This window comes from Rhamphochromis sp. 'chilingali', assembly GCF_963969265.1.
Source record: "Rhamphochromis sp. 'chilingali' genome assembly, chromosome: 3".
Classification (NCBI taxonomy): Eukaryota; Metazoa; Chordata; class Actinopteri; order Cichliformes; family Cichlidae; genus Rhamphochromis; species Rhamphochromis sp. 'chilingali'.
Window position 1 is genome coordinate 39,385,309 of NC_137931.1, and position 15,917 is coordinate 39,401,225.

General features: G+C 39.2%; 2 protein-coding genes across 2 annotated transcripts; one reads left to right on the forward strand and one right to left on the reverse strand.

Moving 5' to 3' along the window:
• The first annotated feature begins 979 nt into the window (after positions 1 to 979).
• On the forward strand, positions 980 to 7,514 carry LOC308394029 (nucleotide sugar transporter SLC35D2-like). Its single transcript, XM_080878135.1, has 12 exons — positions 980 to 1,377; positions 1,686 to 1,719; positions 1,823 to 1,909; positions 2,549 to 2,616; positions 2,728 to 2,799; positions 2,918 to 2,986; positions 3,215 to 3,317; positions 3,970 to 4,062; positions 4,610 to 4,677; positions 4,900 to 4,978; positions 5,062 to 5,144; positions 6,270 to 7,514. The coding sequence occupies exons 1-12, from the start codon at positions 1,268 to 1,270 to the stop codon at positions 6,373 to 6,375; spliced, it is 972 nt and encodes a 323-aa protein (XP_080734261.1). The 5' UTR covers positions 980 to 1,267; the 3' UTR covers positions 6,376 to 7,514.
• Positions 7,515 to 9,591: 2,077 nt separating this feature from the next.
• On the reverse strand, positions 9,592 to 15,680 carry LOC308394030 (transmembrane protein 205). Its single transcript, XM_080878136.1, has 4 exons — positions 15,526 to 15,680; positions 14,610 to 14,832; positions 13,557 to 13,720; positions 9,592 to 13,475 (listed from the first exon to the last, which is right to left on the reverse strand). The coding sequence occupies exons 2-4, from the start codon at positions 14,707 to 14,709 to the stop codon at positions 13,173 to 13,175; spliced, it is 567 nt and encodes a 188-aa protein (XP_080734262.1). The 5' UTR covers positions 14,710 to 14,832; positions 15,526 to 15,680; the 3' UTR covers positions 9,592 to 13,172.
• Positions 15,681 to 15,917: the final 237 nt, after the last annotated feature.

Sequence of the window (15,917 nt, forward strand, 5' to 3'; positions counted from 1 at the left end):
TAACTTTATATCTGTATATGTAAAACCACAAATCTAAAACTTGTGTGAAAAATCTTGGTGCAACAATAAAAGAGGGCTTTAGTTTCACTAACTATATTTGTGCTGTAACTAAATCAGCCTTTTGGGATCTTAGTAATTTGGCTAAACTGGGATATTTTATCTGGAGAAGCTCATTCATGCCTGTTTTTCTGTAGACTGTTGCAATGATCTTTTCCTTGGCCTCCCATATCACTCCAATTGTCGTCTCCCTGCATTGGCTTCCAGTAAAATACAGAATTAAATTTAAAATATTACAGATTGTTTATACATCTTTGAATGATTTTGGCCCTAAATATAAATCTATAGTGTTTAATGTATACAAACCTAGTAGATCTCAAGGTCTGCAAGATCTGGTTACCTAGCAGTTCACATATGTACATTTCTGTTTTTTAAATGTATTTTTATTATAATTCTTCCAAACAACCCATTGCCCTGTAGGAGGCAATGCCTAGTTATAGCCTTCGTAGTTGCCACCATAAACATTTTCAATAAATATCTATTGCATTTGGGCATTTTGGAACCAGCTACCCATTGCGGTCACATCGTCTCCAACCCTAGCTATTTTGTAAAGAGCACAGCTTTAGATTCACGGTTGCTTTTAACTAACAGTGTAGCTATGCCATCGCCCTTGTTTTAATTTTTGTTGTTTTTATTGTTATTGCCGTTATTATCTTTTATCTTGGATTTTGAATTTATCTTGACTAGCTGTGGTGTTTGAAATGTGGTGAATAAATAACTTATCTCGCCTATTACATTACATGTAATAAAGAACAACAACAAAAACCTTCTAATTTGTGATTGGACTAATCGCATCACATGTCAGGTTAAAAACCGGGAAGTGCCGACCTGCCTGTAAATCAGATGTGTTTGTGAAAGCTGGGGGGATAATAAAGCTGCAGGAAAGATCAAATATCCGTCCGATTCTTGCTTTAAGTTTAATGCTCCATGTCAAAAGAAAGTAGAATGCAAAAAATAAGCTAAGCCTGGCTGGTGATTTCATTCGCAGTGCTAGATTTGTACAAACAAACAAACAAAAACAAAAAAACTCGTTCATTTCATGGTTAAATTTCGTGGTTAAATTTGTTGCGCGTAATGTGATGCTCAGACTTGGGGCGGAAGTTGTGAAACGTGTGTGTGTGTGTGTGTGTGTAGGTGGGTGAGCCTACAGTGAAGAAGTGATGGGCAGGGGAAGAGCCGACTCTCAGAGAGGAATGAGAACTTGTCGGGGATGGCGGACAAACCTCCGACGCTGGTCGTGAAGCTGTTTGCTGCCGGGTTTTACGGTCTCAGCTCGTTCCTGATCGTCGTGGTGAACAAGAGTGTTCTCACTAACTACAGGTAACGGCATAGCGGTAACGCCTGTCACGGTTACGGTCGATAAGCTGTTTCCATGCTAGCTAACCTAGCTTGTGGAAGTTGTGCAGGCTGAGCAGAGCAGGCAACACCACGGTGCTGATTAGCCTAACGGCAACTTTTATCCAGTGATGGTAATCTTGTGGTTCACACTGCAGGGAGCCTCTCTTTCTGTTGCCTGTGTTGGGCAACATTTTAACCCTTGAGTGTTAAGTACGAGGTTAGCTTACTAACTACAGTGTGCTGAACTTCTAAAGCATTAAAATTTACTGGAGTTTCATCTACTTTTTCAGGTTCCCGTCGTCGATATGTGTCGGAATAGGACAAGTACGTGATACGTGTAACTTCTTCTTTTACGTTAACCAAGCTGACACCACACCTTAAAACCAGGCAGGTATCGACACTGATTTCTTCATGAATCTCTGTGCAGATGTTAGCCACCGTGATTGTGCTGTGGGTGGGCAAGGCTGCAAGGGTGATCAGCTTCCCAGACTGCGATGAGACCATACCTCGCAAGGTGAGATATTCTAAATGAAGAGTACCAGTCATTTATTACTAGTTTCCAGAGGTCCATATGCAGTCTGTTCATCTCTTAATAAACAGTCCAAATATCAAATGCAGAGGCCTAACATGTATAATTTGGCCAATATAAGCAACTATTTTCCCATTAATAGCATATCAGTATTGACATTAAAAAAAGAAAACAGATTCATTAGAAATAGTTTAGCAGTGTCTGCAGTACCTGAAGTGACTGTGGTTTAGAAAGTATACAGAGTTATTATCTTTTAATTGGAAAGGTATAAATGTTTTTGGGCTAAATATTGAACCCCAAATTGTGTGACACATTAAGCACTGTACACATAGAGTAAGTGGCTTGTAACCTCAAAGCATTTATGCATTAAGTCAAGCTGTGTCTAACTAGATTTTGAAATATATTGCTGAAAACTAGCATACTCTATATGCATTAGATATATTAGCCTTTATTTTTTTCTTCACCCTTTGAAAAATGGCATTGCCCCCCCCCCCCCCCCCGAAACTGGAATAGGTCAGGTTTATGGTGATCGCTGCCTGTCCATCAGAAAATTCATTTAACCATGCTGGAGCTGTTCCTACTTAACAAAACCTCCCTATCCTTTTTTTCCTTTTTTTTCCCTAGACATTTCCTCTACCTCTCCTGTATGTGGGAAATCAAATCACTGGTTTATTTGGAACCAAAAGGCTAAAGTAAGCTCCACATTTTGTAAAAATTCACACAGTTAAAAACTATTTGGCTATTAATGTTGATGTTTTTCGTTTAATGGATTTTCTGTCACCGTTTACGCCCTGGTGCACCAGTCTGCCCATGTTTACAGTCCTCAGGAGGTTCTCGATCTTATTCACTATGCTGGCCGAGGGATTTCTGCTCAAGTAAGATCCCACACAACAGATAACCTACTTTTCTTCGCCATTTACTGGTCCTTTTTTTGTTCGGTTCCAGTTCTAAGTGGTCATATTGAATTTCTTTACTGTATTTAATTTGTGGCAGGAAGAAATTCTCCAGACCAGTTCAACTGACAGTGTTTACAATGATCCTTGGGGCATTTATAGCCGCGAGGTAAGTTCTACTAAATCCAGGTGTGCTGGCTGTTAACCAAGATTTACCTTCACTACAAAGAGGTGCTTTGTCGGGATATAGGTCCAAGTTTAGTTGCCATTATCTTCAAGGAAGTTGTAAAGGAGCCCTGCCTAAATGCAGCTTAACTACAGCTTAAATGTTAGCCAACTGAACACATTATTTATTTTCTTGACACTTTCGATTGCCTTTTCTTCTTTCTGATCCTAGTGCTGACTTATCATTTGACCTGCAAGGCTACATGTTCATTCTCCTGAACGACATCCTGACTGCAGCCAACGGAGCCTATGTAAAGCAAAAATTAGACGCAAAGGTATGTGATGGCAGCATCTGATGAATAGTGACCATTGTTGGGTGGGAGCTGTATTTGGCATTGAGCTGATTACGTGTGAATGTAGAGAACTCGAACTGTCCTTCAGTATCTTGCTCAAAAGAACTTGGCGTGTGGAAATACATTGAGTCAGTTCTTTTTACTCCCACTAATTTGATTAGATTAAGAGAAAATATTTGTGATTCATTGTTTTGGTAAAATATCATTGTGCTTAACTAAACATTTTTTTTTTAGATTAGTCTTCAGATCTGTTTGGACTGACTCCGAAATGTCTTGTTTAAGCTCGTTCAAGTCATATTTAATGTCACAAGGGCAAACTGAACTACTCAGTTCTCACGTTTCTGCAAGGGCCGATCCAAATTTAGTGTATGACGCCTATGGAGCGCCATCTCCTAGGACTGAGCTCCAACTACGAGAGGGGTGTGTATGAGTGAGGGGGTGAAGCCGATGAAGCCATGTGAAACAGAGCATACACAAGAAGTCTTAGGTGGTGCCATGCATGACATCTGTATGCTACTTAGTGAGGAATGCACTGAAAGACCTGTGAATAGCACTCTGTTCTGGCTCTGCATATTACTTGTGTTTTCCTGTTGCTCCCTTCCCACCTGCTTCTCTACCCTTTTCATTTTTTCAGGAGTTGGGGAAATATGGATTATTGTACTACAATGCATTATTTATGATAATTCCCACTCTGCTGTTGGCTCATGTGACTGGAGATATGCAGAAGGTGAGGAGTTAGCATTTATTATTCTACTTCTACTACTTTAACACTATATTTGTTAAATTAATGCTTTTTTTTTTTTTTACCAGAGCTGTTATGATTTCAGTACCGACCAGTTATTGCTTGGTTTAATTCTGCATTTAAGTGAGCGAACATATGTCTAAGCATGGGTGTGTGCCGTAAATATGAGCTGTCTTTTCATTTGGTCAGTGTTGGCAGACATTCTGGGTTGCCCAGCTGGGGCCCAGCAGCCAGAAAGGCACAAAGATGCTATTATGCACCTAGCAGAGTTATTACAGCAGCATCAAGTACTTCCCTTGACTGAGCAACCACCATGGATATAAACTAAAACGCCTCAGTTTTTAGGCTGCTCACTTTCTTTAAGTGAATGCGTGACATTACACATCAAAAACCACTAATGTAATATTTTACTTTACTAATCAAACGTGTTTCAATCGTTTTTTTCTTTGCTTTTAATGCTGACACAAATATAATGTTTAATGTATTTGTTAGTTGTCAGTTTGTGTTTCCCATACTCTGCTTCTCCTTTCAGGCAGTGGAATATGAGGGCTGGTCGGATGCATTGTTCCTCACCCAGTTCACCCTGTCGTGTGTCATGGGGTAAGTTACAGGCTTGAGATTAAATGTGGCATGCGTGAATTCACTATCAGTGCAACATCTGGATGATGGCAAATTTCTGTGATTTGCTCTTAGATCGGTATTGCAGTCTCAGTTCTGTCTTGCAGCTTGTCTACAATGTTGCATTAACATTTTGAAATCCAATTTCAGGCTCCAATAAACGTTGAGTGATTTACAACATGATTACTTATTTATTTTTCCTAGGTTTATTCTGATGTATTCTACTGTGCTGTGTACACAGTACAACTCAGCATTAACAACTACTATCGTGGGTTGTATTAAGGTGAGCTGCGTGCTTGAGGGAACTGTTGAATACAAAACAATGCAAAATGCTCAGGTTTGTTAATGTTTTCTCCATTTTTACAGAATGTCCTGGTGACATACATTGGAATGGTACTCAGTGGAGACTACATTTTCTCATGGACTAACTTCTTAGGTTTGAACATAAGGTAAACAGATCTCATGTTTCTCCTGAATCTGAGGGTTAAATAATGTCACCCCCTCCTCTCTGATACCCTGGCATAGACCTTCCCCTAGGGGAGTGAGAACTCAGGACCCGTGTAGTTGGAGCATATTCTCTGGTAGTAGTAGAATGCAAGTATATCCAAGTTCAAGTTCAACTTTATTGTCACTTCAACCATATACAGTTTAAAAATACACAGTGAGGCGAAACAACGTTCCTCCAGGAACCAAGGTGCTACAAGACAAGTTAGTGCAAAAAAAAATAAAAAATAATAATATATAATATATCTAGTAATCTGATCTGGGACACTTCCAAAGTGGAACAAAGTCCAGCTCTTCTGTAAGAAACTGGTTACAGATCCCAACTATATGTAATCAGTATCTCAACCCCATACACCACAAGCGTCACCAGAGAAGTTACAGTCCATGTATTGCTAGCTAGTCCTAGAAACTGAGGATTGGGCCACTGCCCCTCTGTGAATTGCCACCTTAATGTGGCAGAGGGGTTTGTGTTTTCCAAATATCCCAGAAACTATGTTGTGAATGGCAATCTTCCCCTGGTTGGGTCTCCTAAAGGAAACTTGGAGTGGTTCAGAAAACCAATATGAGCCAAAAGATCAATGGACCAGCTTATCCTGCCTGGGACTTGGTTTCCAGGGTCCCACCATGGAACTGGGAATGGCCCACAGGGGCCTGAACAGACTTAGCCTGAAGTAGTTACAAGTCTGCCCTCCTGTGATCCCACCACCTACAGGAGGGGCTGTAGGGGTTCAGTTTTATGCAGATTGGGCAGTGGTGCACAAAATGTTACTTCTGTTGAAGTATGAAAAATCTGATACAGAATCAGAAATGAAACAGTCTGATTAAATATAGCATGATGAGCACTAGCATGATAATTCTTGTTTCTCAGTTTAAATACAAACTGTTCTCAGCATCTGTTCTTCTGGTGGGAAAATAAAAAGTTTCTGTTAACACAGATAATATTGTATTCCAGCCCTGCGGGAATTCAGATGTGTCAGCTGGATCTTATTTCTAGTTCTACAACTTTGATGTGCTGTAGCATGTTGTTTTGATACAACATTTTCATGTCACCTCTCTCAATTTTGTTGCAGTATTGCTGGCAGCCTGGTGTACTCGTACATCACTCTTACAGAGGAACAGTCCAGCAAAGCAAATGAAAACACCAAGCTGGATATCAAGGGCAAGGTGGTTGTATGACAGACACTGGATTGTTTTTTTGTTTTTTTTATTCTTATGCTGATGAACAAAAAAAACTCTATTTTTTAGTAAAAGTGTAATTTATGGAGTATTTTGGCAGTAAAGGCATGGGATTGGTGGGAACAGTGTTTCAGACACTTCCGCAGTGTGTTTTTGTGGAAATGGAGCAGTACCATTGCCATGCCTCTCTGCTGCTACCATGGTGACGAAACCCTCCCAAGTGTTTGTAGGTTGATTTTTAGATAAGCTTCTTTGTTGTTGTTTTTTTATGTTGTATTTTGATACTGTTCTTGTGAGCTTTGAGAATAAGGGAACATTAGGTGAAAAATATTTATACAAACATTTGATATTTAGACAGAACATTTAAAGTTAAATGTTGAGATTATGGAACACAGGCGCGATCAGCTGGTTTTACACATTGGTGTGTACTTATGAGTCAATGGGAATATTAAGGAAGTTATTTAAAAAGGCACAATCCTTGTTCTTGCCTTTCAGTTTTGCTGTTTACAAGGAATGTAACTATAGATGCCTTTCTGAGCACAGTGAGATGCACTGACACTGTCATTTTCCGTTTAACTCTTTGTCTCCATACTTTATTTTATTTTTTGCGCAAACACTGTCACACGCTTGTTAAAGACACACGTAACGACACTGACCGGACCTCATCCTTCAAAACAACCAAAGCGGATGGGCAGCAGGCCATCAGTTCTCATCAAGGATTGTGGCTTTAAATAGTATCGCCTTCTTTTTTGGGGTGATAATTTGAGATGACAGTTTACATTTTGCTCCTTCAGTATTAGAGAAAGTTTGTTGTGGACTCTTAAAGCTGTAACTGGTTCTCTCTATGCAGAATTAACAAACAGTATATATGGTTTGTTATTTGTACAAGGGGATCATTCGTTTGTGTTTTTTGACAAAATGTGATCGCACTTTTAACTGAGGTAGCATCTGCAGAAGAGTGACTAACAGCCACGCCTCCTGTTACAGTCATTGAGATTAATGTATGTTCCTGAAATTTGTTTCAGGGTTTTTATTGTTGTTGTTGTTTTTTTAAGTACTATGAGAGGAACTCTTTTTTCCCCCTTCTTTTTTCAATTATCAGGTACAAGTGTCTGCTTTTAAAAAAAAAACAAAACAAATATCATCAGTTTATATTTATTACTTTTTTTTTTTTAGACTTATTAATTTGTAGGTGGAGTGGCTAGTGAATTGTAGATGCTGATCACATCTCAAACACAGTACCCATGATCTTGTAGCTGGAACACAATGTATTTTTTACATTAAAAACTCTTAACTTAATGCAGTGGTTGTTTGCATTGCTGTAATGTCATTCCAGCATCTAACAGAATGTTCAGAGTACACACTTGAGTGTTTTGTAGGATTGCGTGGTAAGATAGCATTTATGCTGAGTAAATGTTCAAAGTTATGATGAGTTACTTTACAGTCTTTGTACTTTTCAGACTTTGTTACTCCCTGGTGGGGAAAGTGCCACATTGATTACAGCAATGCAGGATGAAAAGACTAAATATCTGCCAGTTTACCTCACAGGTTGATAAGTTATCCTCCAAGGCTAAGTCCAGCTTCTCTAGTTCAGCTCCAACCAGAGACTCTTAGCTGTGTGCCTTTTTATGACACACCATAAAAATGTTAGCCAAACTGATGTTTTTTAACATCTGCATCATTAGCATTCCCTGTTTAGCCAGATTTTGTGTTTCTAAAGTAAAAACATTTTCTAGTTTCACAGAAACTATCAAAAACAACGGCTCTATAACTGACTGTTTAAATATTACGTTTCCAGCTCTTCACAAACTACAGTAGCATGATGGCGCCCCCTTCTGCAACACCTTTAATAAAATGCTGTTGGCCCACTTTTAAAGTTTTATACTAGATAATGTGCACTGAGATCTACTCTAAAACACTGTTTTCCTCAGGAACGATTTAGCATTTTAAAGGCATAAATGTAGAGTTTAGTACGCACTAAGCTTAACAAAAGGGCTTCTACCTTAATTATTTTCTAATTTGCCACCACTAGGAGGCAGCAAATGCTGTAGAAAGCAAGATTTTGTTTTTCAGTTACCATCAAAGCCCTCACAAATCCCACTATTAACTCCTCTTAATGACCAGACAGTACAGAAGTATGAGTTGGCACTCCATGGAAGCATGTGGTTGGTACAAGTCTGTAAACCAGTGCTGCTCAATCCAAATATGCAAAGACTCCCAGAGTCAGTAATTTCAAAGTCGTTTCAGTCATACTTCAATCTAGTGCATGAAGCACAGAAGCAGGCATTAAGGATATATTCTCTCACGGATATAAAAGGCCAAGAGGAGAAAAACGATCTAACACAACAGCTGAGCTGTTATGAATTACTTTTTAATAAGTATATTCACTGTTACATTGGCAAACTACAAGAAGTCTGATGGGCAGTACCACACAAGATCACCACAGCTAAGAAGAGGGCCTTGTGTGCTGCTGAATGTGGAATCTGCCAAAGGACCTCCCTTACCTAAAATCAAATGTATTTCCAGCACAAAGAACATCTTAATCAACCCAAAGAGCCTAGAAGAGAGCATATTTCTCCAATATTCAATTCATAGTTGAGGCTGGATCAGGTGACACTGAAACCTCCCTCAGTCATAGGCTGAGGCTCTGCTCTCTCCAGTGTGTTTTTAGCCTCCCCCCCCAGCCAGTTGCACCAGTTGGTTGCAACTACCTGAGTCTGGTTCTGTCTGAGGTTTCTTCCTGTTAAGAGTTTTTTTTTTTTTCCCCCCCTCTTGAAGCTACTCCTATATAAATAAAATAAAAGTGAGTTGAATGGAAAACATCTTACATTGTGTGCAACATATTAGTGTACAACTTTGGAGGGATAAAAGATAGATAAAAGAAAAAACCAGCAAGCTTTGGTTGAGGCATGAAATTTATAGAAAATAATTTGAATACAAAAAGTCACATGCTGAAACATCATGGATACAAACCCACTACCATTAACAACTCATGACCTTCTCATTTAAGTTATGACCAGCAAGGTCAGAGTACAACTAAACCCATTACCTCAAACTTAAACTGTCATAAATATCCACAAATTAATGTAAAAGGTAACCTAAACTAAATACTCATACCACATTTAAATTGATATACAATATACACATTAAAAATCGGCTGAACTTACAGACAGCAGTGTCCTGTCTTACATGTGCAGCTATCAAATGTTGCATTGCTTTGTTTTTGTTTTTTTAAAAGTCCCACAAATGGGCACATAAAAAGGCACCTTCGTCAGTCCAGTCTGAACAAAACAGCAGTTTTAACATCCACACTATGCTGTAAATTCTCAATTATGGAAGTGCTGGTGTTAACGGCAGTTTTACATAGACATGTGCTACAAACAGAAGAAAGATGAAACACATTGATGCATTTCAACCAGGCAGGTACAAAAAGGAGCAACCGTCACTGGCAGGAAGGGATTTAACATTTCAATGTGCAAAGACACAGCTTAAAAGAAATGAGCACTGATCCTCAGTGTTCAGAGTGTGAAACAAAGACTTCAGAGATATTCAAACTATGACTAAAACAGCCTGATAAAACTGTAGTGGAAAAACACAACTTAAATATAAATTGATTTCACTTCAAGCCTACATAATTTTCCCCATAAAGAGAGTGCATAAACACCCTAATGTACAACAAACTGAGGTTTTATAAAATAAAGCACAAGGAATTCAAGATACAGACCAAACAATACTTTAAATCTTCACCATTATATACAAAATAATATTCTCCTTTTAGACAAAATGCAAGGTTCAAATTTTTACAGAGGCCATGCTTGGATATTAAGTGAAAACATCAAATGCAGAGATTCATTTGGGTCTTCAGACATTTGCTTACGGGGCTCCCGGAAGGTCACAATGGGTGTTCTTATGCTCGATGCTATGCATCACTTCCCCATTTGATCCAAAGAGAAAGTCTGAATGTATTATGATGTAATAATTATGTAAAGTGTTAGAGCTGCTGATTATAACCACAAGTAGGCAGAACCCTTGCTGGCAAATTAATACAGACCTGCCTGAGCTACAAGTCTAGATGTACTAGAACCATAGTAGTGTGTGCCGTGTGTACTAGCAAGTCTCCTGCCATATCGGATAGAAGAAAAGGGGTCAAATGAGTGTCTGCTCAACCAGCATCACCTCTGGTAAGTGCCAGTACAAGTGCCTTTCACACTGAACACATGATATCAAGTAATGTAGGATGCAACACCTTGTAGGATGTTTATCGGCCAAGGTAAATTCAAGAGGTAATGGAAACGTTACTGCACATGTATTAATGTACGTCTTTCAGTTTCATTGTGACATTCTGGGGGCACTATTATTATTACTATTACAGACATTTAGCCTAAGTAGACCCACATCAACTCAGCAAATTCCAATACTTTCAACCACATCAAAAAACATGTCCCCACACTATTTTCTGGATCAATGCATCACTAGACAGCAGATCACTACAACCATCAAAGCTGTTAAACAAAAATAGTTATTTAATGCCATTTGTCACCACTGATTTACACTGATCAACAGAACAATTATCTCAGCAGGAGATCAAGGGTCTACCTGTTAGACGACTCTCACAACTAGACTGACCTGCTGTACGGCAGAATAGTCTTCCTCCCTCGCCTCAATAAATACAAACGAGCTGTTTACAGTTTAACTAATGCACAGCACAGCTAAAAGCAGCGCCGAATGCATACCACAGTAAAAGTGTTTTTTCATCTCAACAGGAGCTAGGAGAACTAAAGATAGTACAACCTTGCACTCTGAAGCATGAAGCACACACGCACACCCACACAATCTTAAAGCAATTTAAAGGGAAGCTAAACAAACCTGTGACACTACCCTAAATATGGGATAAAAACTCCACCCAACCAGAAAGAGTGGGAGTGAGCAGAATTGGAGCAGTTTCCCTAACTAAAGGGGCCCTTTTGTTGCATACTTATAAAAATATCAAGTGGATTGGGTTGTTTTCTGATGTGGCCTCTTCTGTATTGCTACAACAAAGCTTAAAAAAAAATCCACTGGCTCGATGTTACTATTAAGGCAACTGTTGTAGTGAAAGGAAATCTACAGGCTGCCGACACCGTGAACGCAAACTAGGTGAAAGTTGAGGCATTCCACACTGCACTCACTGACTCACCTCTCCACAAGCCTTATGAGAGAAACAAGGCAGTGTCCTTTCATTACTCCCAAAGGCGCTAGGAGGGGCAACTAGGCTTACCTGACATTTCATTGCACACTTTACAGAGGAAGACAATATGAATTAAATATATAAGTTATAGGTTCAATTTAGAGCTGGGCGATATGAGATTTTTTCATATCACGATATGTTTTTTTCATTTCAGTCGATAACGATATCTATCACGATATAAGCCAAATAACTATATTTGTAAGATTTAAATGTGCCGTTGCTCACAAGTAAAATGTGAAATAATCAGCAGCTTGTTTTGATTTAAATATTTATTTCCTATAATAAGTTCAACAGGGTAGATGTACTTAAGGAACATGAGACTTTTTCAGATAAATAAAAGGCAAATATTGCAAACTACACAAAAGGCAGCCGCTAAAGCGTTTAAGTTTCAAAATAGAACAAACAAAACAGACTAAATTGTCAATTCCACTTAGAAACAAAATATTAATTGTAAAAATAAATCTTAGTTTGTGTTACAGAAGAACAGACAAAACTGACTAACTTTTGTCAATATCAAATAAACTGAGAACTAAAAGGAAATTCTCAATCTCTCCTTGTTGTATAGCTTAGCTTTTCAAACAGTTTTAACAGTTACTTTAGTCTGACAAAAGCCGAATGACGAATTAGCGCTTCCAGTCAGAGACTGAGGCTACGTCCACACGTGCACGGGTATTTTTGAAAACGGAGATTTTCCGTTTTCGTTTTAAAAAATAATCCCGTCCACACAAAGGCAGAAATGAAGGAAAACGCTGCTATGAACATGCCAAAGCAGCAGGTGGCGCTAGATTCCTAACCGTGCCTAAATGTTGGCCAATCAGAAGTCTAGAAGCCTCGGTGGGAAAAAGTAAACAAAGCTGGGGCATAGAAGCAGAACCGAGTCGTATGTGTGGAGGGACAGTAACTGTGTGTATATGTAAGCATTTAAACACTGCAGAGAGTAGAATTAACAGTATTGTAGAAATTCTTTTCACCGAAACAATAACGTGGCGCACAGTGTGACGCATGCACCAGTTTATTGTATTTCCAGACTTGCTTTCGGCACAATTTACAGTGCACGCTACTCTGTTTTTTGTCAGACTTGAAATAGCCGAAATACCTTCACACAACGGAACTCCTATGGCTCTTCCGTTCGACAATCTCTCCGGCATTGAAACCATCATCTGTTTTCTCTTCGGTCACGCTCGGTTGATTTTTCTAGTCGGCACACTCATTTCCTCCATTACGCGCTGGCTCCATTACCCGCTGGCTGCTTCCCAAACAAACACACGTGCGGCTTGGCACTTGTGCTGTACGTAACAAGTCACGCGACGTGACGCTGCGGCTGTGATTGGTTCGGCGCTGCGCTACTTAGTTTGGATTGGCTAAACTTTTATTTTTTTTATTTTTTTTTTTATTTTAAGAGGACAAGAGCGGCGAGGTCTATCGCGATAGCTTAATTTCTCTATCGAGTAAAAGTTATATCGCGATACATATCGTTATCGTTCTATCGTTCTAGTTCAATTAAAAAATGAAGTGTTTGTCGATTTGTAAGGACTGATTTAAAGGTTCCAACAGTCCTGATGTGTCAGCTTTATAGTGCAACAAGGTTCTCGGCCATGTAACATAGGCTGTAGAAGTTACAGCCAATGCAGCAGAGGTTGCACAGAGAGGACAGCAGTCTGTAGAGCCAAAGGCGGCTGCTGAGGTGTCTGTATTTGACATCCGTCTCACATAGTTTAGCGTAAGCTTCACGGTTGGATGACAGCCCGATATCCTGACCCAGTCCGCATGCCTGCTCAATAAGATGCATGTCAGCCATAATCTCTGATGTCATTTGGCCAAACCACTGAGCATTGACGGCCGAAACCGTCACGGACACAAAGAAGATGAAGATCTGGTGGCAAAAGCAGAGAAAAAGATTTAGGAAATGTTTCAAAATGAGTGTCATGCAATGTAATGATATGATAAAACATACCTGAAAGGCTTCTTTGTCATCCAACATGTCACTTGGGTGATACACAGCATAGATAGTGAGGTTAAAGAAAGCACAGGCTGAACCGAGGTGGAGATAGAACGGGACCAGACGACTCTGAATAAAGCCGTACGTGTGTCTGTTCAGGTGGTTGTTCATCACAAAACCTGAGCAGAATCGAGGACATTAACTCCACAGGCAAAATCAATACTATTTTATTTAAAGAAAAAAAAAAAAGTTTTTTATTATCTCACAGCAGTAACAACAAAGTCTGAAATCAAGTTTCATCTCAAAATTATAATTATATAATATAGATACAGGAATACATTTACATGAAGAGTTTTTAGTGGCACTGACATAATATGACCACAGTTACACTAAAGAAAAGAAACATACTGCAGCGTTAAAGCTAACAGGAAGGTCAGGTCACAAGTTTGTGAAGGGCATTCCTCCATAAGCAAGGAATGTACACACCTTATAATAACAAATTCAATATGTGTAAACTTTGCAAGCTACAAAAAGCCAGGTGCAACCAATGTATTGCACTTTAAAAGCATTGTATGCTTGATGATTCTGAAACTAAAAGTGTGTCACAAACATCCACGGTATCGTTTTGTCCTCATCTTTCTGTCCCATGATATGCATGTGGTGGTGTTAATGAGTAATCTGGTGAAAGCAATCATGTTTAGAGACTGTAAAGTTACCAAGTGAAATTCAAATATGTCAGAATAGTGGCACTAATTTCTTTTAGTCATGGCCAAGTGATGGGCCTGTAAGAACCAAAACCTAAAAACCGAAGTATGACATAAATTGGGGTTTTGCAGAACTGTTACAACCCCCCCTGCCCCCGGACATACTGAACACACACTCTGATCCAATTGTGTCACATTCAGGATGGCTGAGACTACACTGATACCAGGGTTTTTTCTCCAGTTTTCACTAGAAAAAAAAACTGTGCTTCAGTAATGATTATAAACTAAACAGGTATCTCTTTATTGACCACTTGTACTTCCTATCATTCTCTTATCCTGTATTTGTGTGCATGTTTATACCCACCTGAAACGAACGTGACCCAAATCTGCATCCCCCAATAAGTGGAGATCAGAATCAGCTGCAGTAGCTTCACAGTGAAGGTGGGCTCTTGGTCAGTGGGCATGCTTTCTCCACGGCCTCCCTCTCCTCTAGGATCAAGTGTGCAAAACAGGTAATGCTTTTTCTCCCACCACCTGGGGTTTTCCTCTTTTTCCCCCCTGAATGGAGGACTAGCAGGAGTACTCAGCTGCAAACATGCAAAATCAAAGTGCCATTAGCTACAAATGTTGGCTTTAAATGCCGAATTATCAGGAAATTATTTGCTACTGTGGCAAATCTTCCACAGTAGCAATAAACTTTTGACACAGCTTTACAAACAAAGCTTATCGATCTTTCCAAATAACAATACATGCAATAAACGATTTTAGAAACTTTCCTGTTAGGTTGCGGAAACTAATATATTTTCAAAATTAATAAAATTACGAAAATCGTACTAAATACAGTAAACCGACAACAGATACATCTTATTTAATACGTAGTTTATTTTAAGGAGCTGCAGAGGCGGTGTCTAATGTGTTGGGCATGAAAATATTCAGTTAATCTGGAACACCTCTGTTGCACATAAAACTACACAGGGAACTTCAGCTACAACTCAGAAGTGCTGTGATAATTTTTCACTCGAAGGTGGTTCGATAGCTTTAAGTTTTAACGAGTCGTGTGGCTTCTACAAATCGTCAAAGTCACCTTTACAATAATAAGTCACGGCTAACGAAAATTGCTGGGTAGCTGTAGTAACAAAACTACACTGACTGACAGCTAACAGGTAGCTAAGGTTAACTGTGTGACTCACTTTATAAAACGTTTACTGAATAGCTAACTGAGAGCTTTATAATGATAAAAGAAAGAAGACTTAATGCTATAAACAATGTGAAGAACCTACCTGTGCTGGCAAAAGACTGCGGGCGCCTTGCTGCAGTTCACTTTATAGTAAACTTACCAAACCGGCTGGCAGCTACTATCGCTGTCTGTAGAAAGGGCGGACCCGCGAAGATGTCCCCTGGAAAAACTTCCCGTGTAGTCTTAACAGCAGATACTCGTTCCCCCTCAACGGGTAAAAGTTTCCATACACTCTGCAGTAAGAAAAAAATAAATTAAAAAAATTAATTGTGGTAACTAGGATGACTTTGGAAAATAGCCCACTCCTCGTGTCCCTCTAGAAGTAAAACGATGTAATTTAATAGCTCATGACACTAGTTTTAAAGCATGATCTTCAAAATTAGCAAACCACAAATTTACAGACCACATGGGAATGTAGGATTGGATATTCTGCAG

What these genes read in the sequence shown, in the direction of transcription:
- LOC308394029 (XM_080878135.1), top strand. Translation starts at nt 1,268, where the DNA reads ATGGCGGACAAACCTCCGACGCTGGTCGTGAAGCTGTTTGCTGCCGGG. An exon ending in GCCGAGGGATTTCTGCTCAA is followed by an intron (nt 2,800 to 2,917) that starts GTAAGATCCCAC and finishes AATTTGTGGCAG; the next exon opens with GAAGAAATTCTCCAGACCAG. An exon ending in ACCCTGTCGTGTGTCATGGG is followed by an intron (nt 4,678 to 4,899) that starts GTAAGTTACAGG and finishes TATTTTTCCTAG; the next exon opens with GTTTATTCTGATGTATTCTA.
- LOC308394030 (XM_080878136.1), bottom strand. Translation starts at nt 14,709, where the DNA reads ATGCCCACTGACCAAGAGCCCACCTTCACTGTGAAGCTACTGCAGCTG. An exon ending in TTGGGTCACGTTCGTTTCAG is followed by an intron (nt 13,721 to 14,609) that starts GTGGGTATAAAC and finishes GATTCTGCTCAG; the next exon opens with GTTTTGTGATGAACAACCAC. An exon ending in ATGACAAAGAAGCCTTTCAG is followed by an intron (nt 13,476 to 13,556) that starts GTATGTTTTATC and finishes TTTTGCCACCAG; the next exon opens with ATCTTCATCTTCTTTGTGTC.